This window comes from Piliocolobus tephrosceles, chromosome 21 (genome assembly GCF_002776525.5).
Source record: "Piliocolobus tephrosceles isolate RC106 chromosome 21, ASM277652v3, whole genome shotgun sequence".
Taxonomy (NCBI): domain Eukaryota; kingdom Metazoa; phylum Chordata; class Mammalia; order Primates; family Cercopithecidae; genus Piliocolobus; species Piliocolobus tephrosceles.
In genome coordinates this window covers 17,499,566-17,526,649 of record NC_045454.1, presented here as the reverse complement: position 1 = coordinate 17,526,649, position 27,084 = coordinate 17,499,566, and the positions used below count along the sequence as shown (strand labels likewise).

The following is a 27,084-nucleotide window of genomic DNA, read 5'->3' as shown; positions in this document are numbered from 1 at the left end:
TTATTATTATTATTATTATTATTATTATTATTATTATTATTATTATTTTTGAGACCGAGTCTCGCTCTGCCGCCCAGGCTAGAGTGCAGTGGCTGGATCTCAGCTCACTGCAAGCTCCGCCTCCCGGGTTCACACCATTCTCCTGCCTCAGCCTCCCGAGTAGCTGGGACTACAGGCGCCCGCCACGTTGCCCGGCTAGTTTTTTGTATTTTTTAGTAGAGACGGGGTTTCACCGTGTTAGCCAGGATGGTCTCGATCTCCTGACCTCGTGATCCACCCGTCTCGGCCTCCCAAAGTGCTGGGATTACAGGCTTGAGCCACCGCGCCTGGCCGGAGCATAAATTATTAAGCAGTTTAATATAATTTAAGGCAGGGCTAGTTTTTGAGGCCAGTTTTTGAGGTTTCTTTTGACCTTTTGGAGGGCTCCTTAGCTGTCTCTGCCCATGGAATTATCTGATTAAATCCCTGGCCTATGGTTTATGTTGTTGTGTTTACTTTTTAGGGGAGCTATTTATTTGACACTGTTTCAGATAAATTCCATTCCTTTGGAGAGAGCTTCAGAGCTCTATTCTTATGGACCACCACTCCCTCTAGACAAAATCTCTGAACCACCACTCAGGGTAATGGGCTGGATGGTAGCCATCTTGTTTTTTGTGTTATGAAACCTCTGCCTCACAAGCAAGTGGAGGCAAGGGCAATCTGGGTCCAAATCTGAGTTCACTGTGCCTGGGTAGACTTTCCAAACTGTGGGTGGGGCTGAGGGAAGCCAAGGAGCCCCAAACCTCTTAGTTGCGTACACCAGGAATTTAGCCACTTTAACCAAGAGGGGGTGATAAGAAACCCAGGAGGCGTGCCCCTCCTGTTGATACATGACAAACCTCGATTGACAGCTGCAGCCCCATCCTCTTGGCAGCATCCATCCACAGTGAAGCTTCTATCAAATTGAGCTGTAAACAGTAAAAGGGAGTCGGTTGTGTCTTAAACACCACAAATTCTCTTACCAAGTTCTTGGTTCTTACCAAATGTTAGTAGAATTTCTTGATATTTTATTTCCTATATACTCTTTGGACACTTTCAGACCTCAAATGGCAAGGTTTTTATACATTTTTTTTTTTACAGTTTTACTAGAAAATGCGCTTGCAGAGCCCCACATCTGCCATCCAGAAGTGGAACTACATATAGTCATTTAACAATAGTTTAGCATTTTCTGTCATCTCATTCTGGAGAATCACAGATGTGGCAGAAATACATATTCTTAAAGAAAAAATATGTCTCCGTCACAGGTACTGTGATTTCAATAGGGTGTGAGATAAGTACATGACAACATGCATGGGATAGATACTGTGTTCTCTACAGCTCTGTGCTTTTGAGTTAGACATAAAAGATATATTGATGGTTATTACTTTTAACATGTCACAATCTAGTTGTAGCATTTAAGATTAAATTTGGTTGTGAGTAAAATAGTAAAATTGCCCCAAATTAAAGTGAATAAAAGATACTAAAAGTTCATTTCTTTGTCATATATTATGGATGTAAGCCTGATATTGTGGCCTTGCTCCAAACCAATCATGAATTTTACCATTCTGGCATCAGAATGGAATGAACACTCAGAGTTATACAGAACTTGGAAGAATAGTAAATAATTCTGGATACCCTTCACCCAGATTTCTCAAATATTAATATATTAAGCCAGTGTGTTTTAAGGGGTTTCCAGAATTGCCAAAATATTCACTTACATCCTACTTGCCATAAGTTGTGTCACATGACAACACCTTGGAGAAATAACTGCAGTCCTTATTCTAGATACTCATAGCCAACTGTTAATAAAAATTACTGGTTCTATAATCATGAAAGCAGGGTAGAGTGGATATGGGGGCCTAATAAACAACAGATCCCACTGAGGAATCCATGGAGATGGTTTCACTTTGATCAATTACAAGTGAAGACAGTGAATCCCTAGAGACCACAACTTGTGCAGCAGACACATGGAAATGGAATGGGATTCGGGAAATTAAGACACATAGGTCCATTATCCTTCATACCCCAAGCTGGATGATCACAATACCCTATAAAAGGATGACAGAAATCTTGTGTCTACTTTTTCTTCTTTTCCGGGGAGTCTATGAACATTCAAGATAACATCCATCATTGACTATTCTAAAACAAGTTTCTTCACAATGCTGCTCAGAAACACCATGACAAATTTGAATTGGAGCAATATCTCCAAAAATGGGACACAGATTAATGTATCATTTCAGCCAGGCCTTAATAGGAGATAAACTTCTCAGCTATCACCATACATAAAACATTATAATTCAATAAAATGCCAAATGCAAAAAGAGCGGATCATAGAAATGTAAGTTGAGAAAAATCAGAGTGAACTTCTGACCTTATGATGACATTTTCAACTCTGAAACTATTAAAATAATTCTAACAAAAGCAGCATCTTTTTTTTCCATACCTGTAACTGCCGTGTGTACGCACAACAGCCAGATTTTTTGGTCTTTAATGCTTTTTTCCTCTAAAAGGAACCAGGACTCCCTAAGAGGGTATTAAATCATGAGTTGATTCCATGACTCAGGACAAGAGGCATGGGGGACATGAACCAACAAACAGGATCAGTCTAAAACATCTTCTTACAGCCTGAACACAATATTCCTTTAAAACATCAAAAGAAAAAAATAAGGAGTTAAAAAAAAAAATGTAAATGGATTCCTACTGGCCACATTATGTCAATTTAAGCATAAATAATCATAATTACTACAGGTGCTCCTCAACCTATGGTGGGGTTATATCCAAATAAACCCATCATAAATTGAAAACATCATACACCATATGTGTATTTATGACCTACAATATTTTCAGTTTAACAATGGGTTTATCTACATATAGCCCCATTTTAAGTCAAGGAGCATACTCTATGTCTTAGTCCATTTTGTGTTGCTATAAAGGAATATCTGAGGTTGGGTAATAAAGAAAGAGGTTTATTTGGCTCACTGTTCTGTAGGATTTACAGGAATCACGGTGCAACATCTGCTTCTGGTAAGGGCCTCAGGCTGCTTCTACTCGTGGCAGATGAAAAGGGGCAGTGTATGCAGACATCACATGGCAAGAGAGGAAGCAAGAGGGTGAGGAAGGAGGTGCCAGGCTCTTTTGAACAACCAGCTGTCACAGGAACTAACAGAGTGATAACTCATCCCCAATCCAGAGAGGACATTAATTTATTCATGAGGGATCTGTTCCCATGACCCAAACATCTCCCATTAGGCCCCACCTCCAACATTGGGATCAAACTTCAAAATGAGATTTGGAGGGGACAAATATCTAAACTATAGCAGCATATCACTTTTGTACTATTATAAAGCTGAAAATTATAAGTCAAACCATTTTAAGTTGGGGATTATAGGCGTGAGCCACCGTGCCCGGCCATGATTTTTAAATTTGTACATAATTGGCTTGTAACTTTAACAAATATATTAAAGTGTTTTATTATGTTTGCAAAGGGACTCTGACTTCCAACATAGTACTGCCAAGATTGCATGATGATAGAGTTTCATTGAAAGGCTGCCAGGGATTTCTTTTATGACAATTCTTAATGATACTGCCAGGATGTGCAATGACCCATAAAGGAGTTGTGCTGGGTTAATACCTAGGGAATCTTTTGATTTCAAAGAAAAAAGTTCAAGAGAATGAATAGAAAAAAGAAACTGGAAATAAAAAATAGGAACATAAGATTTGAAAGCCAAGTTTTATATAATCTTGTTTTATAAGTTGTATATCATTGCAATATCAATACTTGAAAAACACTTGGAAAATTACAACTTATGATTATAGATGCAATTAAGTGGTTAAAGATAGAAGTAGTCTATCAAAAGAATAATCATCTGACCAGGGTATATTCATAGAAAGAAGAAAGCTATCAATATAAATTATCACTTTATAGATTTTTTAACACAATGGAATAAAATCACAAAGGATTATTCTTAATCTTAAAAAAAATTAATGTAATTCATGATGCCACAATGGTATCATGTTTTGTTTTGGGTTTTTTTTGAGACGAAGTCTCACTCTGTTGCCCAGGCTGGAGTGCAGTGGTGCAATCTCAGCTCACTGCAACCTTCACCTTCCGAGTTTGGGTGATTCTCCTGCCTCAGCCTCCCAAGTAGCTGGGATGCATGTGGGATGCACACATGCATGTGCCACTACGTCCAGCTAATTTTTTTATTTTTAGGAAAGAAGGGAGTTTTGCCATATCAGCCAGTTTGGTCTCGAACTCCTGACCTCAGGTAATCTGCCCACCTTGGCCTCCCAAAGTGCTGGGATTACAGGTGTGAGCCACTGCTCCCAGCCCAATGGTATCACGTTTTACAGCTTGATTTAAAGGGGTTTTTTTTTTTTTTTTTTTTTCAAAGTTTATCAATAGCTCATGTACCAGCCATGGGATAGGTGCTGCTGATAAATGCTGAACAAACAAAAAAAAAAGGTTCTAGACAATCTTGGCTCCCTGCATAATCCGAAGGGTGCCAGTTTTGTACTGAGTACGGTGTCAGCCATATCACACAAGTTGAATTATGTTGACACTTTAATGGCATTCATTTCTCAACAGTCTATTTCAAATTTCATTTTGTGTTCAATCCAGGGCTTAAATACACATGACTAAATTTTCAGAGATGACAATATCTCTCCATAGATTACTTACCCACTACAAACTAAATCTTTACAATGGACTTATGGCAGTTACCAGCTTACCCAAATGATCATCCTTAGTTTCACTAATGCAAGGACCTGTATGTAAATGTTTTCCGACAGTACAATATGACATACAAATAACCTACAAAGTATTCTTCCCCAAAATGTTTAATCTAGACCTAAGAAAGCCTCTGGACTTACATTCCCTTGTACAGAAAATACAACCAAGAACAAGGCTAAATGACACTATAAAGAAATAAATCAAAACACGTAACCGAAAACATTTCTGACCTACTCAAAATTCAATGTATTTTGTTTTAAATGAGGCGAAATGTTCTAGACCAGTGGCTTTCTAACTCTGGTTGGTATCACAGTCACAAAACCTGGAGAAATAATAAAAAACACAGGCCCAGGCTTATAAGCTAGGGCTACACTTCTCTAGGTTTACTAAGTTCCACAGGTGATTCTGATACCCACCATAATTTGAGCGCATACCTTCATGGGGTTTCCATGCTACAATACACTGAAGAGAGATAACCAAATGCAATGCAGAATCTGCAATGGATTCTCCTTAGAAAATGAATAGCTGTAAAAGATGGTTTGCCGGTCAATGAAGAAATCTGAAGATGGAATGATATTATAGAATTATGAATATTTTCCTTTAGGGTAATTATGGTACTATGGTTATATGATATTGTCTTTGTGTTTGGGTAACATACATGCTGATGTAACAAGGGGTAAAGTGTCATGATGTCTAAAACTTATTCTCAATGGTCTAAAACTTATTCTTAATGGTACAACAAATATACAAAAAGTAAATGTGGCAAATTGTTAACAATTTTGAATCTAGGTGGGGGGATATAGGTGTATATTTTACTTTTTTTTTTTTTTTTTTTTTTTGAGATGGAGTCTCGCTGTGTCGCCCAGGCTGGAGTGCAGTGGCCGGATCTCAGCTCACTGCAAGCTCCGCCTCCCGGGTTTACGCCATTCTCCTGCCTCAGCCTCCCAAGTGACTGGGATTACAGGCGCCCGCCACCTCGCCCGGCTAGTTTTTTGTATTTTTTAGTAGAGACGGGGTTTCACCCTGTTCGCCAGGATGGTCTCGATCTCCTGACCTCGTGATCCGCCCATCTCAGCCTCCCAAAGTGCTGGGATTACAGGCTTGAGTCACCGCGCCTGGCCTATTTTACTATTCTTTCCAAACCCGCATTTTATGGGTAGGATTTGTGGTATCCCCAATTACACTAGTAACATCAAAAAACACCAGTCACAGATCACCATAACACATATAACAATAAAAAAGTTTGAAATATTATGAAAACTACCAAAGTGTGACACAAAGACATGAAATGTGCACATGCTGTTTGGAAAATGGTGCTGACAGACTTATTCACTGCAAGGTTGCTGCAGACCTTCACTGTATATAAAATCCAGTAACTGCAATGCACAATTAAGCAAGTATGCCTGTATCCAGTAAAATATTTCATGGGCAGTAAACTGTGAACATGGCGGCTACTCTACATTCCTCACATCAATAACTTTCTCACTAAAATTACCTTCTTTGAACTCTTAAGTCATTTAGTGTGGCTATAAAACATCCCACATTCCTTACACTCAAAGGAGTGCTCAGCAGTATGAATACTCTGATGTTGAGCAAATCCCAGGCCACAATGAAAGTTCATCACACATTCTTTTATGTTCACAGGATTTCTCATCAATATGAATTCTCTGGTGTTGAGCAAATTTTTCATACACAGTGAAGGCTTGTCTACACTCCTTATATTCATAACACTTCTAACTATTATGAATTTTCTGATGTTGAGTAAGCAGATCATTCACAGTAAGGGTTTGCTCACATTCTTTATATTCATAGGGTTTCATGCCAGTATGAATTCTGTGATGTGCAGAAAGGACTGAACTAAATCTAAAGGTCTTCCCACATCCTTTACATTCACAGGGTCGCTCACCAGTATGAATTTTAACATGTTGAACAAGGCTTGAGCTACAAGTAAAGGTCTTTCCACATTCTTTACATTCATACGGTTCACACTAGTATGAATTATTTGATGTGCAGTAAAGACTAAGCTAAATCCAAAAGTTTTCCACATTCTTTACACTCACTCACAGGGTTTCTCAGCAGTATGGATTCTCAGATGTACAGTAAGTAAGTTCATAATTACTGCTAAAGGCCTTTTCACATTCATTACATTCATAGAGTTTCTCATCAGTATGAACTTTAACATGTTTCATAGGTTTGAACTATGACTAAAGGCTTTCCCACATTCTTCACATTGATATGTTTTCTCACCAGTATGAATTCTCTGATGTACTCTAAGGTTTCTACCACTGGTAATGCATTTCCCACATCCTTGACATTCATAAGGGTCCTCACGAATACGAAATCTATCATGTCCACGAAATTGGTAATTATATTGAAAGGCCTTCCCACATTCCTTACATTCAAAGGTTTTCACCCAAGTATGAATTTTCTGATGTTCAATAAGTTGCTACTGATGTCTGAAGGCTGTCCCACATTTCTTACATTCAAACGGTTTCTCACCTGTACAAGTTTTTGATGCAGAGAAAGTTGTAGGTGAAGTCTAAAAGCCTTCCCACACTCCTTACATTCATAGGGTTTCTCACCATTATAAACACTCCGAGGTTGAACAAGGTTTGAGCCATGATTAAAGGCCTTCCCACACTCCTTACATTTAAATGGCTTCTCACCAGTATGAATGATCTGATGTCCAGCAAGCTGTGTCAGAAGACTAAAGGCCTTTCCACATTCTTTACATTCAAAGGGTTTCTCACCAGTATGAATTTGGTAATGTTCAATAAGCTGGTAATGATATCTAAAGGTCTTCCTACACTCCTTACATACAAAGGGTTTCTCATTGGAATGAATTTTCTGATGCTGAATAAGGTTTGAACCACGATTAAAGACTTTCCCACACTCCTTACATTCATATGGTTTTACACCAGCATGAATACTCTGATGTTGAACAAGGTTCGAGACACGATTAAAGGACTTCCCACATTCTTTACATTCAAATGGCTTCTCACCTGTGTGAATGTTCTTATGGCGATTAAGCTGGGTGTGAAGACTGAAGGCCTTGCCACATTCCTTACATTCAAAGGGCTTCTCACCAGTATGAAATTTCTGATGTCGAATAAGGTGCATATGAAGTCGAAAGGCTTTCCCACATTCCTTACATTCAAAGGGTTTCTTTCCAGTATGAATACTTCGATGTTGATTAAGATTTGAACCACGACGGAAGAATTTCCCACATTCCTTACATTCAAAGGGTTTCTCACCTGTATGAGTTTTCTCATGCTGAGAAAGTTGTAGGTGAAGCCTAAAAGTCTTCCCACACTCCTTACATTCATAGGGCTTCTCACCAGTATGAATACTCTGATGTTGAACAAGGTTTGAGCCACGATTGAAGGCCTTCCCACAGTCTTTACATTCAAATGGTTTCTCACCACTATGAATGTTCTTATGTCGAGCAAGCTGTGTCAGAAGACTAAAGGCCTTCCCACATTCTTTACATTCAAAGGGCTTCCCACCAGTATGAATTTGGCAATGTTGAGTAAGTTGGTAATGATATCTAAAGGCCATCTCACATTCCCTACATACAAAGGGTTTCTCATTGGAATGAATTTTTTGATGCTGAATAAGATTTGCACCACGATTAAAGCCTTTCCCACACTCCTTACATTGATATGGTTTTACACCAGCATGAATACTCTGATGTTGAATAAGGTTTGAACTACGATTAAAAGACTTCCCACATTCTTTACATTCAAATGGTTTTTCACCTGTGTGAATGTTCTTATGGCGATTAAGCTGATTGAGAAGACTAAAAGCCTTCCCGCATTCCCTACATTCAAAGGGCTTCTCACCAATATGAATCTTCTGATGTCGAACAAGCTTTGTCAGAAGAGTAAAGGCCTTTCTGCATTCTTTACATTCAAAGGGTTTCTCGCCAGTATGAATTTGGCAATGTTCAACAAGTTGGTAATGATATCGAAAGGTCATCTTGCATTCCCTGCATACAAAGGGTTTCTCATTGGAATGAATTTTTTGATGCTGAATAAGATTTGAACCACGATTAAAGGCTTTCCCACACTCCTTACATTGATGTGGTTTTACACCAGCATGAATACTTTGATGCTGAGTAAGGTTTGAGCTACGATTAAAGGACTTCCCACATTCCTTACATTCAAACAGTTTCTCACCTGTGTGAATGTTCTTATGGCGATTAAGCTGGGTGGGAAGGCTAAAGGCTTTTCCACATTCGTTACATTCAAAAGGTTTCTCACCAGTATGAAATTTCTGATGTCGAGTAAGTTGTATGTGAACTTGAAAGGCCTTCCCACATTCTTTGCATTTATAGGTTTTCTCTCCAGTATGAATATTCTGATGCTGAATAAGATTTGAACCACGACTAAAGTGTTTCCCACATTCCTTACATTCATAGGGTTTATGTGTATTATAAATAAGAGAAGCATAAGTAGGAATTTCTTCATAGCCGATGATCTTCTGATTGATATATCCTTCTTGATGTCCCTGTAGTCCCTCAAATCTACTTCTATATTCTGAGTCATTTCTAAAATAAAAGGCCTCAAGGCCAAGTGTTATACTTATTTGCTTTATAACATGTTTGGGTAAATTTATTTCAAAAATATCATTTTCTGGAGATATTTTTTCAGGTCCATGTTTTGACTCCAAATCTGAAAGAAATGAAGAAGCCAAACATATTTTATTTTCCTATAACACACATGCATACAAAATCCATTAAACAAATGGCCAAAGTATAAAATATAATACTTTCAGGGAAGGGATCTGAAAAAGAAAAAGGGTGCCAATAATGAAGAAAGTTTATGTAAGATGGTGGTGTACATAAAGGAACAGGTTAACTTTGTCAAATTTAAGTGTGAATCAAAACCATTTGGTGAGCTTAATAAAGATATTGATATTCAAGCAACTCAGATGTACAGAATCAGAATTTTTAGTGAAAAAAGCTGTTTTTTGTTTGTTTGTTTTTGGGGATAGAGTTTCACTCTTGTCTCCCAGGCTGCAGTGCAATGGCACAATCTTGGCTCACTGCAACCTCCACCTCCTGGGTTCAAGTGATTCTCTTGCCTCAGCCTCCAGAGTAGCTGGGATTACAAGTGTGCCACCATGCCAGGCTAATTTTTGTATTTTTAGTAGAGATGGGGTTTCACAATGTTGGCCAGGCTGGTCTGGAACGCCTAACATCAGGTGGGTGGCCTCCCAAAGTGCTGGGATTATAGGTGTGAGCCATTGAGCCCGGCCTGTATTATTATTATTATTTTTTTTAAGAGACAGGGTCTCTCTCTGTTGCACAGGCTATAGTGCAATGGCATGATCATAGCTCACTGCAGCCTCAAACTCCCAGGCTCAAGCAATCCTCCTGCCTAAACCTCCCAAGTGGCTATAGCTACAGGCACCTGCCACCATGTCTGGACAATTTTTTTTTCTTTCTTTAGTCTTCCTGCAGTCCAAAGTCTGGCTAATTTTTATTTTATTTTTACTTTGTAGAGATGGTGTCCCATGTTACCCAAGCTGGTCTTGAACTCCTGGCATCAAGCAATCCTCTTGCCTTGATCTCCCAACATGTTGGGATCACCAGTGGGAGCCATCACACCCAGCCAAAGATGCATTTTTAATATCTCTACCAGATGATTGATTCAGATCAAAGTTTACCGATCATACTTAAAACTGGTTTTGAATGGTTTCTCTTTAGTCTTAATGCAAACTCCAAAAACCTTAACACAGAGAACAAAACTTCCTATCAGGGCACTGTCCTCCTTTATGGCTGATCTCTAACCACTCCCTCCTTTTAGCAACCAGAACATGATATAACCTTTCTCTTATCTTCTTGCTTGCTTAGACTGCTTCATCTTCCAAGAATCCTCTGGCCTGACTCTTTGTAACAAACATCCAACTCATCTTTAAGCCTTAGGATAAACGTTTTCCTCAGAACATCTGAATGAATGAATAAAGCCTCCGTGACATACAGAATATCAAAAAAACAACAAAATATTTGAATTTTTGAGGTCCTAGAGACAAAGAGAAAACATAAAGGATAGAAAATCTATTTAATGAAATAATAGCAGGAAACTTTCCAACTCTAGTAAGAGATGTAGACATCCTGATACAGGAAGCTCAGAGATACCCAAATAGATACAATACAAAAAGATCTTCTCCATGGCCCACTATGGTCAAAATATAAAAGTCAAAGACAAAGGAGAATACTAAAAACAGCAAGAGAAAAGCATCTAGTCACTTACAAGGAAACTCATCAGGCTAAGAGCAGATTTCTCAACAGAGAGAAACGAGAGAGAATGAGATTATATATTCAGTGTTGAAAGAAAAAAATTGCCAGTCAATGACACTATCCTCAGCAAAGTATTCTACAAAAATGAAAAATAAATAGTCTTTCCCAGACAACAAAAGGTGATGGAATTCATCACCACTGGACCAGCCCTACAAGATATGCTCAAGAGTCCTACACCTAGAAGTGAAAGGACAATATCTAACATTGTGAAAACACACAATGTTCCCCCTATAGAAAATAACCAAACCACAATAATAAAAAAAAAAAAAAAAAAGAGAAAGGAACAAAGGATATATAAAACAACTAGAAATCAATTAATAAAATGATAAGAATCAGCCCTCACATATCAGTAATCACATTGAATGTCAATGTATTAAACTTCATTTAAAAGATACAGACTGGCTGAATGGATGAAAAAACATGATCCAACTATACGCTGCCTACAAGAAACTCATCTCACTGGTAAAGACACATATGGATTGAAAGTAAAAGAACAGGAAAAGATATTCCATGCAAATGGAAACCAAAAATGAGCAGAAATAGATACATTTATATCAGAAAAAAAAAGATTTTAAGTCAAAAACAGCAAAAGAGACAAGATCATCATATAATGATAAAGGGATCAATTCAGCAAGAGGATATAACAATTCTAAACATATAATCCCAACACCAGAATATCCAGATATATAAGGCAAATACTATTAGATCAAAAGGGAGAGAGATACTCCAGTACAATAATCACTGGGGATGTCAACACCCCACTCTCAGAATTAGATCATCTAGACAGAAAATTAACAAAGAAACACTGGGTTTAAACTGTACATTAAGCCAAATGGGCCTAACAGACATTTATTGAACATTTCATCAAACAGCTACAGAATACACATTCTTCTCATGAGCACAGAAAACATACTCTAGTGAGACCATATGTTAGAATACAAAACAAGTCTTAACAAATTTTTAAAAACCAAAATTATATCAAGTCTTTTCTCAGATGTGGAATAAAACTAGAAATCAGTTACAAAAGGAATTTTGGAAACTGTACATTATGCAGAAATTAATTAAACAACATGCTCCTATATAACCACTGAGTCAAGGGAGAAATTAAGGAGAAAATAAAAAAATTCTTAAAACAAATGAAAATCAAAATATAACGTACCAAAAACTATATCTATGGGATACAGTAAAAGCACTGCTAAGAGGAAAGTTTATGGCAATAAATGCCTACATCAAAAAGTATGAAGATTTCAAATAAACAACCTAAAGATGCACTTCAAGGAACTATAAGAGCAAGAACAAACCAAACCTAAAATTGGTAGAATTATCAGAGCAGAACCAAATAAAATACAGGCTAAATAACAGAAAAAAGAAATTAAATGAAAAGTAGTTTTTTAAAAACATAAATAAAATTAATAAACTGCTAGCTAGACTAACCAAGAAGAAAAGACAGAAGAAATAAAATCAGAAGGAAAAAAGGAGATACTACACACCAGAGAAATAAAAAAGATCACCAGGGACTGCTAGGAACAACTACACACTAACAAACTGGAAAATCCAGAGGAAGTGCGTAAGTCCTGGACACACAGGACCTACCAAGATTAAATCAGGAAGAAACGGAAAACTTGAAAAGACCAATAATGAGTAATGAGATTGAATCAGTAATAAAATGTCCTCCGACAAAGAGAAGTCCAGGACCAGTGACTTCATGCTGAACTCCATCTACTGAACTCTCAAAGAACTAACACCAGTTCTCCTCAAACTATTCCAAAAAAATTGAAGAGGAGGGAATTCTTAATGGCCTCATTCTATGAGGCCAGCATTACCATGAAAGCGAAACCACACAAGGAAGAAACAAAAAAGGAAAATCACTCTAATATAAAGATACACGGTTCCTGCTAACGAAGTAACAAGAAAAAAAAAAAGACACATGGGGGCATATATTCATCACAGCACTAATCACAATAGCAAAGACACGGAATCAAATGTCCATCAATGGTTAACTGGATAAAGCAAATGTGATATACATACACCAAGAAATACTACGCAGCCATAAAAAAGAATAAGATCATATCCTCTGCAGCAACATGGATGGAGCTAGAGGCCATTATCTTAAGCAAATTAATGAAGAAACGGAAAACCAAATAATGCATGCTCTTACTTCCAAGTGAGAGCTAAACACTGAGTGAGTACACATGAACACAAAGAATGTAACAATGGACACCAGGGCCTACTTGAGGGTGGAGGGTGGGAGGAGGATGAAGATCCCAAAACTACTATGCTTACCTTATTACCTGGGTGATGAAATAATATGTACACCAAACACCCACAACATACAATTTATCTATATAACAAATCCATATATGTAGCCCTTCAACCTAAAATAAAGTTAGAAAATAATAATAAATAAATGGTACTGGGAAAACTGGATATCTATATGCAAAAGAATGAAATAGACCCAATCTCTCACCACATACAAAAACCAGTTGAAAATGGATTAAAGACTTACATGTAACACTCAACTATAAAACTCAACTATAAACTATAAACTTAAGTATAAACTTATACTTAAGTAAAGTATAAGACTCAACTATAGGCCAGGCGCGGTGGCTCAAGCCTGTAATCTCAGCACTTTGGGAGGCCGAGACGGGCGGATCACGAGGTCAGGAGATCGAGACCATCCTGGCTAACACGATGAAACCCCGTCTCTACTAAAAATACAAAAAAACTAGCCGGTCGAGGTGGCGGGCGCCTGTAGTCCCAGCTACTCGGGAGGCTGAGGCAGGAGAATGGCATAAACCCGGGAGGCGGAGCTTGCAGTGAGCTGAGATCCGGCCACTGCACTCTAGCCCGGGTGACAGAGCAAGACTCCGTCTCAAAAAAAAAAAAGACTCAACTATAAAACTACTAAAAGAAAACATAAAGGAAACGCTTCAGGACATTGGTCTAGGCAAAAATTTTATGGTTAAGCCTGCAAAAGCATAGGCAACAAAACCAAAAATAGACAAATGGGACTATACTAAACTAAAAAGCTTCTGCACAGCAAAGGAAACTATATACAGAGTGAATAGACAAACGAGAGAAATCATCTCCAAGCTATTTCTCTGACAAAGGACTAATATCTAGAATATACAAGAAAATGAAATAACAGCAAAAAAAAAAAAACTCCAATTAAAAAAGTGGGCAAATTATATGAATAGACATTACTCAAAAGAAGACATACAAACAGCCAAGAGAATATGATAAAATGCTTAACACCACTATTCATCAGGGAGAAATGCAAATCAAAACCACAATGAAATATCATCTTACCCCAGTCAGATGGCTACAATTTAAAAGACAAAAAATAACATACCTGAGAGGATGAGGGAAAAAGGGAACTCTTATATACTGTTGGTGGGATATAAATTAGTACAATCACTATGGAAAATAGCATGCAGATCTCTCAAAAAACTAAAAATAGAACTACCACATGATCCAACAATCCCACTACTGGGTATTGATCCATAGGAAGAGAAATCAGTATATCAAAATGATACCTGCACTTGTATGATTGTAGCATTATTCACAATACCAAAAATATGGAATCAATCTAAGTGTCACCCAACAGACAAACAGATAAAGAAAATGTGATATATACACGATGGAATACTATTCAGACTTCTAAAAAACGAAATCATGTCATTTGCAGCAACATGGAGGGAATCGGAGGTCAGAAAGACAAATATCAGACCGGGTGCCGTGGCTCACGCTTGTAATCCCAGCAATTTGGGAGGCCGAGGTGGATCACCGAGGTCAGGAGTTTGAGACCAGCCTGGCCAACATGGTGAAACCCTGTCTCTATTAAAAATACAAAAATTAGCCAGGCATGGTGGCAGGTGCCTGTAATCCCAGCTACTCAGGAGGCTGAGGCAGGAGAATTGCTTGAGCCCGGGAGGCACAGGTTGCAGTGGGCCAAGATTGCACCACTGCATTCCAGCCTGGGCGACAAGAGTGAGGCTCCGTCTCAAAAAAAAAAAAAAGAAAGAAAGAAAGAAAGACAAATATCGTATGTTCTCATTCATATCTGGAGGCTGAAAAAAGATCTCAGAGGTAGAGAACAGAATGATAGAAATCAGAGGTTGGGAAGGGTGTGTGGTGAGGGGTGGGGGATAAAGAGGAGTTGGTTAATGTTACAAACATACAGGTAAATAGAAGGAATGACTTCTAATGTTCATTAGCAGAGTAGAGTGACTCTAATTAACAATAATGTATTGTATATTTCAAAATAGCTAGAAGAAGACTTGAAATGTTCCTATCACAAAAAAATGATAAACACTCCTCTGGTGGATTTGATGGATACCTCACATACCCTGACACTTGCTCATTACACATTCTATACATATAACAAAACATAACGTGTATCCCATAAATATGTACAAATATTGGGTATCAATTAAAAATGAATAAATAACTCTTGAAGAACTTCCCACATTCCTCACAATGATAGTCAAAAACCCTGTATGATACGACTCCGGCCTCTCAGACCTCTCTTCCTGCTGTTCCATCACTTACTCCACCTTCGTGTTACCTGCTCAGTCTGACTAGAATACTCTCACCTGGACACACAACTTGAACCCTTACTTCCCATCTCTATGCAAGCATGCCCACTTCAACACAGGCACCCTGAGCACCCAAGTTCTGCCATTTCACTCCATCACTCCTATTTCCTTGTCCTAATAGTACAATTCTCTGGTATTCCTTATATATTCATTTGCTTACCTGTTTGAGGCATGTCTCACAAACTGCTGGTAAAGTCCATGACGGCAGTGACTTTCTGTCTTGTTCATTACCTGTATGTTACAGTATTGACAGAGCCAAGCACATGCCTTCTAGGAATGTACACTCAATACATATTTAATGAATATGAACACATTTCTTAGTGAAAACACATACAGAAATCTAAATGCAAAAGCAGAGTTGGAAAGTAGCTGAATCCAAAATACGTGTTAAAAGTTTACACTGGGGACCAGGAGAGTGTACACTGGGGGCCAGAAGTATTGGCTCATACCTGTAATATCAGCCTACTTGGGAGGTTGAGGCAGGAAGACTACTTGAGGCCTAGAGTTCAAGATCAGCCGGGGCAACATAGCAAGATGCTGTCTCTTAAAAAATAATTTAAAAAACTGTTTAAAGTTTACGCTGGGAAAGAAAGAGGAAACTCACTCCATTAAAAGAGGAAGAAAATACCAGAAATTAGGTATGATGAAGTTCCCTGGGGATAGCTCCTATAGTGATCTTATTTCCTTGCCAGGTCTTGGGCATTTTTATCCAACGGGGGACCTTGGGTCGTTGAAGAAAGTTTTCCAAACCATATCTCAGGGGTGTGACTCCTCTCTGAGCACATGGCTGTCCAGGACAATGATGGCTTCCCCCTGCCTGCTTTGCTCTCACTTACCTGGATACCATCTGCTTGTTTCTTTCCTTAAAACAATCCAGGGCTCTTTCTCTTGCTCTAGTAACGTAATCACATCTGGCTTAGAAATGGAACTTCCTGCTTAAAAGAAATAACACATGTAGAATTTTTTTTAATATAAAAATTTTTTTAAAACTCTGAGACCTAGTTAAACTCATAATACATTACAAGCCTAAACAATATTGAGAACAGACTCCAGATAAGAGAGGATTGAGTAAGGAATCAACTATGTTTTAAAAAAAAAAAAGGGCCGGGCGTGGTGGCTCACACCTGTAATCCCAGTACTTTGGGAGGCCAGGGCAGGTGGATCACAAGGTCAGGAGATCGAGACCATCCTGGCTAACACCAAATGAAACCCCGTCTCTACTAAAAATACAAAAAATTAGCCGGGCATGGTGGCGGATGCCTGTGGTCCCAGCTACTCGGGAGGCTGAGGCAGAAGAATGGCATGAACCTGGGAGGCGGAGCTTGCAGGGAGCCAAGATCGCGCCACTGCACTCCAGCCTGGGCAACAGAGTGAGACTCCGTCTCAAAAAAAAAAAAAAGGACTTTCATTTAAACTAATAGAAACTTATCCTTCAAGAGGAGGTATAATTTAGTGGTTGACAACAGGAACCTTCAAGCCAGATTACCTGGTTGAAATCCTGTCTCTGCCATCCACTAGTACTTTGACATTAAGCAAGTCACTTGAACTCTCTGTCCTTCAGTTTTCCCAACTCTAAAACAGGAATGATAATCATACCTGTTTTATAGGATTGATACTAATATTAAATAAGGTAATATATGTAAAATACTTCTAACATTCACTGATATGCAGTAGCACAAAGTTAACAATTATTATGTTTACTGTCATTATTTATATTGCATCCTTAGACACTTACAGCTCATTTTAAGAATTTTCACCCCACAGAAAAGCATACACTTCATGGCCTGAAACTTTCAACTACAAAACAAGTAACAGAATGTTTGTTGACGGAAATGGAATACACTGACTTTAATGCTAAATGAATTCTGTCAACCTAATATGTAAATCGTTGAGGCTTTTGTTTTGTTTTGTTTTTTGAGACAGTGTCTTGCTCTGTTGCCCAGGCTAAAGTACAGTGGCATGACCATGGCTCTCTGAAGCCTTGACCTCCTCCCAGGCTCAAGCAATCACAGAGGCTCTTTTGATAGAAAAACTCAACACACTCTTCTCCTTATAGGTGGGCCAGAAAAACAAAAACAAACAAGAAAATCTACAATAATTCTGAGGTCAAACATAATATGAAACCCGGTTCTTGAACAATATCATTCAACGAATATGCAAGATTTCAAACTCAGCCCCATGGTCATGAAGCGAGAGAAGGGATTACAGAGACGACCAGCATAATGGAGGAGGCCACTGTGGACTAGGCAAGATGCAGGGGCTCCGAGGAGGTGCCTATTTTCAATCCAACAAATCTCAATCCATTCCTTTGGGAATAAGAAGAAGGAATCCAACTACCTCTTAAAACACAGCCCTAAAATTCATGGTGAAGAAAGCTGATATTCCAGAGAACAGATGCTAAATTAACTGGGGCAGATGACCTTACCCAGTGAGATCAGGTGGCTGTAGTTCTCCAACATCACATCCCTGTACAAGGTCCTCTGATCAGGCTGCAGGCACTCCCACTCCTCCTGAGAGAAGTCAATGGCCACATCCCTGAATGTCACTGATCCCTGAAAACACAAACACATGTATTAAGGTGAAATTGAAGAAAATTGTTTCAAGACGAAAGGAGAGGAAGTGAAAGATTAAACTGCAGTAAAGAAGCAATATGGAAAATTGCAGAATGCCTACACATTCTTCAAGAATCCTGCTGCTGGCCTGGCATGGTGGCTCAGGCCTGCTATACCAGCACTTTGGGAGACCAAGATGGAAGGACCACTTGAGCTCAGGAGTTTGCAAACAGCCTGGGCAACATAACAAGATGCACTCCCTGCAAAAAAAAAAAAGAAAGAAAGAAAGAACTGTCGTGGTGGCATGTGCCTGTAGTCCTAGCTACTTGGGAAGCTGAAGTGGGAGTATCGCTTGAGCCTGGGAGTTCAATGCTGCAGTGAAGTGTGATGGCACTACTGCACTCCAGCCTGGACTACAGAGTGAGACCCTGTCTCAAAAAAAAAAAAAAAAAAAAAAAGGTAGTAGCATACAGTTGAGGAATGCCCTTAATCCTCAAGCTCATTGTGATATCAGATGATAGCAAAAGGATTTTTTCTTGTCAATGACAAATGATTTTTATAAGCTGCATAAAATTCAAAATAAACTGACATATTAGATTTAGTCATTTTTTTCTATTTATACATTTAAGATGGTCAGAGTCTCTAAGCTTTCCCCCAATTCAGAGAATCTGTAATCACCTACCACTCATGCTCTGAATAATCTCCGTTACTGCCCACTATTCTCACTGATCACTTTCCTAAAAGCCTCATAAAGCAGAACACCTTGTCACACTTGCAGACTGAGGCCACTCACTATGGAATTCTACCTTAGCTACCTGGAAAGCTCCAGTCTGTGGAGAAGTTTCAAGGTGTTCCCAAGTGTGGTCAAACGCAACAATCATCTGTAACTTATCAAACCCACAAGACCGTGTGTCCCTGTGGGGACCGACTCCTCCACTGTTCCAACATTCTTTCTGACCAAGGACTGAGCTCAGAGCACAGACTGAATAACCAGCTCAAAGAAAACATCAAAGCCAGTGGGAAAACAGAGGTATGAATAGGAAGAACACTGACCTTTATTTTTTGGTCACCAACCTTCACTGTAATGGGACAAACTGGGGTGTAAGATCGTGGATCCTGGCCGGGCGCAGTGGCTCACACCAGTAATCCCAGCACTTTGGGAGGCCGAGGTAGGGGGATCACGAGGTCAGGAGATCAAGACCATCCTGGCCAACATGGTGAAACCCCATCTCTACTAAAAATACAAAAAATTAGCTGGGCGTGGTGGTGGGCACCTGTAGTCCCAGCTACTCAGGAGGCTGAGGCAAGAGAATCGCTTGAACCCAGGAGGCGGAAGTTGCAGTGAGCTGAGATCACGCCACTGCACTCCAGCCTGGGTGAAAGAGCAAGACTCCATCTCAAAAAAAAAAAAGGTGTTGATCCTTAGGTAAGAAGCTTCAGGTGAAATAATAAGTCACCTAACCTGAAAGTCACCATATTTCAAGAAGAAGAGAGAACTATCAACTTACATGGACCATGTTTCTAGAATTACAAAATTGGTCAATCTTCCTCAGGCTTCTTCCCTGGAAAACAACAAGAAACAAAAGGCCATAAGTCAAGAAGTCAAGCTGTGTCCCAAAGCACTAGAGCAAATAACTATTTTATCCTCCATTCCTATTTCTCAACTACTCCTGCTAACACGCACACTTCCACCCCTCCCCCATCACTCCCTTTTCCCCTACACACACTCTCTCACAAATAAACTGGCAGTGAACAGGTGGAGTGTGGATGAAACCAAGCTCTCGCCTACATCCCAGGGAACCTGCGGCAGAAGCATGATTGCCCAGCACAGGCATTTCGGCCTTGAAGTTGCTCAAAAGACACTCCAGCAGGAGGGCTTCCAGCCAGTCCTCCAGTCTGGGGATACCTATCCTGGCTTAGGACTGGGCCTCTGATCCTGCTGTAAGCAATCCTCCTCCCCTAGCCCCACCTTTCAGAGCTGAGAAGGGATCACCTCTCCAATCCAGAACCTCTCTGTGAACTCAGGATTCGGTGCAGTGGGGCAAGGCATGAGAACTGGAAAGGATATAGACAGAATTGCATGGGCAGAGTTCAGCATTCTGAGCTCACCAAAAGCCAGCTGGTTAAGTGCAGTTCAGAATAGCCATGTAATAGAATACGAAGTAATCATTAAATGTTCCAGACATACAAATTAACAGAAAAATCAGGTTACAAAGCAGGATAGACAATATGATTACATTTGTAAAATATATGTATAAATATTAAGCAAGAGACTAATAGACATCAATAGAAAAAAATTTAGACAGGCGTATGCATGCTAACAGTACTTATCTCTGTGTTGTAGCCCCAATTTTCTTCTTTTTGCTTAAGAGTACTTCATTATTGTGACTATGCCCAGGCATTAAGTTGGAATATATAATTATATTCTCTCACACACACATATATATATATACACACACATACACATGTGTATGTATCTGTATATGTACATATTTAAATGTACATACACATTTTTTTTTTTAGACATCTTCCTTTCAACTTGGGGACAAAAAAAGGAAACTCTACTGAGCTCTTGTTTTTATGTAATAAGTTTGCATCCATTATTTCCCAATTCTTGACCAACACTAAGATGTCTATGTTTTTCTATGTTAGTACAATTTCTAAAACAAACAAAAAAAAATGTCTACAAGTCCCCAATCAATGTCTTGTATGCATTAATGATGGTCATATTTCTACATCCGAATTCAAAAGTAAAAATAAAATGGAGTTATCAGAGAGTGAGTACTTTTAATCATAAAAAACAAAAAACTGAGCCTGTCATGAGGATCAACAGAAAAGATTAATGTGACTATAACAAATAATATCAGCTAGTTCTGACATCCTTTAGCTGTATCTCACCAATATAATTAGACATTTTCATTATCAAGACTCTTCTCTGAATGAACACAATGCAGATACGTGGCATCTGGAAACTACATGAGAAAATCTGTGGAATATACATCATCATGCTTGGGTTCCCTTCTTCACCAAATAACTCATTAAAATACCATTTTGGATATAATTCCTACAGAATGCCTTACAAAAACCCTATCTTAGTATATGGGATTCATATACATGTAATATTTTCGTAAGCATTATTGTTCATAGCATGAATACTGCTTAATGGTATATCAAATATTTCTTTCCATAATTCTTTATAGACATCATTTTATTAGCTGCATAATACTCTATCACTTGAGTCTAGTACAATTTGCTTAGTGATTTCCATATTACAGGACACTTAGTTTATATGAGATCATTTACAGTGTCATTCCAGGTATCACAGTCTTTTGATTCTAGACTAAGGTTTTCCACCCTAGGCACTACTGACATATTGTGGTGTATAATCCTTTGTTGGGGCTGTGGGGAGAGTTATCCTGTGCATGGTACAATGTTCAGCAGCATCCCTGACCTCTGTCCACTAGATCTAAGCAGCACCTCCCCACAGTGTGACAACCAAAAGTTCTTAAACATCATCCCTGCTGAGAATCAATGTTTTATCTAGATCAATGGATCCAAGCCTCATGGGTCACATACAGTTTTGATAGTCTTTATATGATATACTATTTCTCCCTCTAAAACCCACATTGATACATTTCCATAGTACTTCAATATATTATTTCAAGAGCTTTGTGGTCCCTAAGACCGTAAGTGGAGTTACAGGAACTCAGGTTAAGAATTTCAGTCCTACATTCTTTACAGAAATGGAAAAAAAAAAAAAATCCAAAATTTGTATAGGACCACAAAAGACCCCAAATAGTCAAAGCAGTCTGGAGCAAAAAGAACAAAGTAGAGGCATCAAACTACCTGATTTCAATATATACTACAAAGCTACAGTAACCAAAACAGCCTGGTACTGACATAAAAACAGACACCTAGGCAAACTGAACAGAATAGAATGCCCCAGAATAAATTCATGTGTTTACAACCAACTGATTTTTGAGACAGGTACTGAGAACATACAATAAGGAAAAGACAGTCTCTTCAATATATACTGTTGTAAAAACTAGGTAGTCATACACAGAAGAATGAAATTAGACCCTTTTCTCAAACCATTATACAAAAATCAACTCTAAATGGATTAAAGATTTAAATGTAAGATCCCAAACTATGAAACAAATAGAAAAAAAAACGTATGGGGAAAGCTCCATGACATTGACCTGAACAATAATTTTTTTTTGGAAATGACTTCAAAAGCACAGGCAACAAAAGCAAACATAGACAAATAAAATTACATCAAGCTAAAAAAGCTTCTGCACAGCAAAGTGAAGAGACTACCTACAGAATGAGAGAAAATATTTGCAATAATATATCTGATAAGGGGTTAATATCCAAAATGTGTGAGGAACTCAACAGCAAGAAAACAACCCGATTAAAAAATGGGCAAAGGACCTGATAAACACATCTCAAAAGACGACATATAAATGGCCACAGTATATGAAAAAATACTCAACATCACTAATCATCAGGGAAATGAAATTTAAACCTACAATAAGATATTACTTCATATGTATGGGGGTGGCTATTGAAAAGACCTAAGTTAATAAATATTGGTGAGAATGTAGAGAAATGTGAACCACTGCACACTGTTGGTGAGAATGTAAACTGACAAAGACATTATGGAAAACAGTATGGAAGTTCTTCAAAAAATTAGAACTAGAACTACCATATGATCCAACAATCCACTACTGGGTATACATCCAAAGGAAATGAAATCTATATGTCAAAGAGACATCTGCACACCCATTTTTATTGCAGCACTATTCACGATAGCCAAGATATGGAATCAATCTAAGTGTCTATCAATGAATGGATAAAGAAAATGTGGTATATATATACAATGGAAAACTAGCTATAAAAATAGGGAAATGCTGTCACTCCCAACAACATGGATGAACCTGGCGAACATCATATTAAGTGAAGTAAGCCAGGCACAGAAAGACACATGATTTCACTCATCAGTGGAATCTAAAAAAATGTTTATATAGGCCAGGTGCGGTGGCTAACACCTGTAATTCCAGCACTTTCAAAAGAGGAGGCAAAGGCTGAGACAGGCGGATCACTAAGGTCCGGAGTTCAAGACCACCCTGGCCAACATGGCGAAACCCTGTCTCTACTAAAAATACAAAAATAAGCTGAGTGTGGTGGCGAACACCTGTAGTCCCAGCTACTCGGAAATCTGGGGCAGGAGAATCACTTGAACCCAGGAGGCAGAGGTTGCAGTGAACCGAGATTGCGCCACTGCACTCCAGCCTGGGCAACAGAGTGAGACACTCTCTCAAAAAAAAAGAAAAGAGTTGATATCATAGAATTAGAGAAGAGAATGCTGTTTACAGGTTGCGGGTAATGTGGGTGAGGGAGGGAAGGTGGTGTTGGTTGGGGAAATGTTGGTCAAAGGATATAAAATTTCAGGAAGATAAGAGAAATAAGTTCAAGAAATCTATTACACAACAGCATATCTACAATTAATAACTATTCTGTAGTCTTGAAAAATTCTAAGAGAGTGGCTATTAAGTGTTCTCACCACAAAAATGATAACTATGTGAGCTAATGCATTGCTAATTAGCTAGATTCAATCATTCCACAATGTACATATACTATAAAACATCATGTTGCACATGATAAATACATACAATTTTATCTGTCAATTTAAAAATAATTTCTGTCCTAGATCATTTGAGCAACTCATTTTCTTACTATGCAAGCAGCAACCACAATGACTCACACATTCCCAATGCTCCTGTCCTATAGACAGTCAAGGGAAATGACCTAAAATGGCCACACAAAAACAAAAGTTAAAACATTAAACTTTTATTATTATATGCCTAGCACGGCTCTAAGAGGCTTTACAGTATTCATTCATTCTAATGTTCATTACAAGTCTGAGAAGACCAGAAACGGAGAGAACATTCCAACCCAGATACTCTGGATCCACTCCCCTATTCTTAACCACAATAGTGTACTGCCTCTCACAGTCCACACACGCAAATAGCCCAAAACGCAAGTGGAACTGCCAAACCTCAGAGAGATCTGGCAATAATTACAATTATAATCTCATGGACTCTCCCAAACAAATCCTGACTCTTGATACCAATTTCTGTGCAATCACTTTCCGACTCCTGAAAGCCTCACAGAGGAAATCACCCAACCATCTCCATTCCTCCCTGCTTTGAAAAGGAGGCCTGTAAAGACAATCAGATACCCGGTGTGCGATTCCACAAACTAATCTTCTTACCAAAGCAGAGTCTAAAATAAAGCTTTAATATAAACCTCTGGAGGACTATTTTTATACCAGCTTAGAAGAGAGCGCACAGGAAGGTGTAAATGATTTGCCAAATGGTTCTGTGAATATAAACTGTAAAAGTGGGGAGAGGGTGGAGCGGGGGGCGACACAATGGGAGGGGGCAAGAATCAATTTGCATATTCTCCTGAAATTCACTAAAAATTTACTGGAACTTCTTTTTTTTTTTTTTTTTTTGACGGAGTCTCACTCTGTGGTCGCCCAGGTTGGAGTGCAGTGGCGCGATCTCGGCTTACTGCAAGCTCTGCCTGCCGGATTCACGCCATTCTTCTGCTTCAACCTCCCGAGCAGCTGAGACTACAGGCGCCCACCACCACGCCAGGCTAATTTTTTTTGGTGTTGTATTTTTAGTAGAGACAGGGTTTCACCGTGTTAGCCAGGATGGTCTCGATCTCCTGACCTCGTGATCTGCCCGCCTCGGCCTCTCAAAGTGCTGGGATTACAGGGGTGAGACACGGCGCCCGGCAGGAACTTATATATTCTGAAATCAAAAACGCATGTATTAAACAAATACAAAGCGCAAACTCACCCTTGACTTAAGTGTGCAGCAATAACGCTCTCATCCTCCTCCCGGTCCTTCTTTTGGATACTGGTACGACTGGGAAAGGATACGGCAAGCGTGAGACTCTAGGCTTTTCTTGGAGCGCAGACTAAGTTTGAAAGCACCCTCCATGGCCACAACTGCCCTCACTTCGTACGAAATGAGAAGGAAATAAGAGGAGGAGGAATCGGTCCGAATTCGAAGCTGGTTCCAGGGGACAGATCTCTGAAGGGATGCTGGGTTCTGAACATGTAGCTGCCCTCCTGGGGGACTCTCAAGAGACACTTCCAGCTCTCAAATTCCCACCCCGAGTCCAGATCTGCGCCTTCTTATGCAAAACTTCATTCTCGGCTCAATATCTGACCTCCCTACTGGGGCAATTCCTCTGCTGCAGCCTCCGCAGCTTTGAAGGGGAAAGACGGAGGAAGCAGCAGGAGCCTAGTACCACTGGCACAGTGACACTCACACAGCCCCAGCAAAACGCACTGCGTCCACAAGCCCTCCCGGTCCTGTGCACCGGGCCTCACGCACACACCCACACAGTCCCTTCCGTCACTCAAGATCACACAATCCCCCTCGTCTGATGCCCGCGCACACGCATGCCTAGGGATCTGGCAGATTCCGTCTGCGCCCCGGGTTCCTCTGAGCGCCTCGCTCTCGCCCACCCGCACTGCCGCGTCGGTCAGGTTCGACTCCCAGTCCACGAAGACCTCCCGCAGCCACCAATTTCTCCTTAGGACGGGAAGACCTTACCCAGCTACGTCGTCAACCCCTGGAGGCCGGAAGTGGAACCGTTAATTCCGGTGCGGTGGCCTCTGGGAAATGCAGTCTTGAGCAGAAAGCGCCTCAGAAGCCTTGGGCTCTAGTCTGTTCAGGTTGATCCCAGCATACACTGGAGGCTCCTAAGGGAGCCGAGCCTAATGGATTTGTGGGAGTTCCAGACCGTGGGGTGCAGAGGTTGCGGCCCCGGGCGAGGATCCCCATCTGAGAGAAGCGTTGCTCTTCTCGGTGAGTCAGTGTAAATTACCTTTTCTCTCCATGCAGAAGAATGCAAGTAAGCAGAAATTTTAAAGAAGAATTTAAAGTAAAATTACGTCAAAATGTAGCTGCTTTGACCTCTTTCGTCTCAGATCCCAGCATAGGCTTCCACTTTGTGCTGTTTGAAGGGACTTAGGATAAATTTGAAAAACTTGAACTAAAGAAATGGTTGGAGAGGCCGGGCGCGGTGGCTCACACCTGTAATCCCCAGCACTTTGGGAGGCCGAGGCAGGCAGATCACGAGGTCAGGAGTTCGAGACCATCCTGGCCAATATGGTGAAACCTCGTCTCTACGAAAAATACAAAAATTAGCCAGGCGTGGTGGCGTGTGCCTGTAATCCCAGCTACTCGGGGGGCTGAGGCAGGAGAATTGCTTGAACCCGGGAGGCAGAGGTTGCAGTGAGCTGAGATCATGCCACTGCACTCCAGCCTGGCCACATAGCGAGACTCCGTCTCAAAAAAAAAAAAAAAAAAAAAAAAAAAAAAAAAAAAAAAGGAAAGAAAAGAAATGGTTGGTTTTACTAGAAGAGGAAGTGTGGTTTGCATGAGAGATTTCAGAATCAAATATACTTGATTCTTAAAGACAATCTTCCTGTTATCTGGAGAGAAAAACGTGATTCAGGACAGCATGGAAATGGATAAAAGTACACAGAGAATTACTTGCCTTATCTTGAAGGATGAATAATTAACACATTTTCTTAAAATAGTCTAAACAAATGCGAAAGGGGGCTTGTTTTTTGTAGGAAGAGCTCGATTTCACTGTTGTAATCTAGCAAAATTGAACTTTCAAAGTGATTTTTGTAGTTTCCTATGCTACATAAGGAGGAAACATGGAATAATAAAGAGCAAAATGTCTTTTCATTCCCGAGTGTGACAGAAAACAAATAGCAAGATAACAAACTTAACTCTATCAATAATCACATTAAATGTAACTGGTTTAACACCTTAAGAAGGTTGTCGG

The 27,084-nt window shown here is 39.5% G+C and overlaps 1 protein-coding gene across 17 annotated transcripts; it reads right to left on the bottom strand.

Annotated features, from left to right (window-relative positions):
• Nucleotides 1-211: 211 nt before the first annotated feature.
• Nucleotides 212-25,924, bottom strand: LOC111554122 (zinc finger protein 780B). 17 transcript variants are annotated; one of them, XM_023229475.1, is made up of 9 exons: nt 25,751-25,846; nt 25,074-25,142; nt 20,198-20,259; nt 19,713-19,766; nt 18,078-18,204; nt 16,489-16,587; nt 7,753-9,423; nt 5,185-5,275; nt 817-947 (listed from the first exon to the last, which is right to left on the bottom strand). In XM_023229475.1, exons 3-8 carry the CDS (start codon nt 20,252-20,254, stop codon nt 5,187-5,189), a joined length of 2,097 nt encoding a protein of 698 aa, XP_023085243.1. In that variant the 5' UTR covers nt 20,255-20,259; nt 25,074-25,142; nt 25,751-25,846; the 3' UTR covers nt 817-947; nt 5,185-5,186. The 17 variants fall into 17 exon arrangements, with proteins under 17 accessions (XP_023085241.1, XP_023085243.1, XP_023085242.1 ...); XM_023229473.1 differs by lacking the exon at nt 5,185-5,275 and having other exon boundaries at nt 212-947; XM_023229474.2 differs by lacking the exon at nt 817-947 and having other exon boundaries at nt 4,376-5,275.
• Between the last annotated feature and the right edge of the window lie 1,160 nt (nt 25,925-27,084).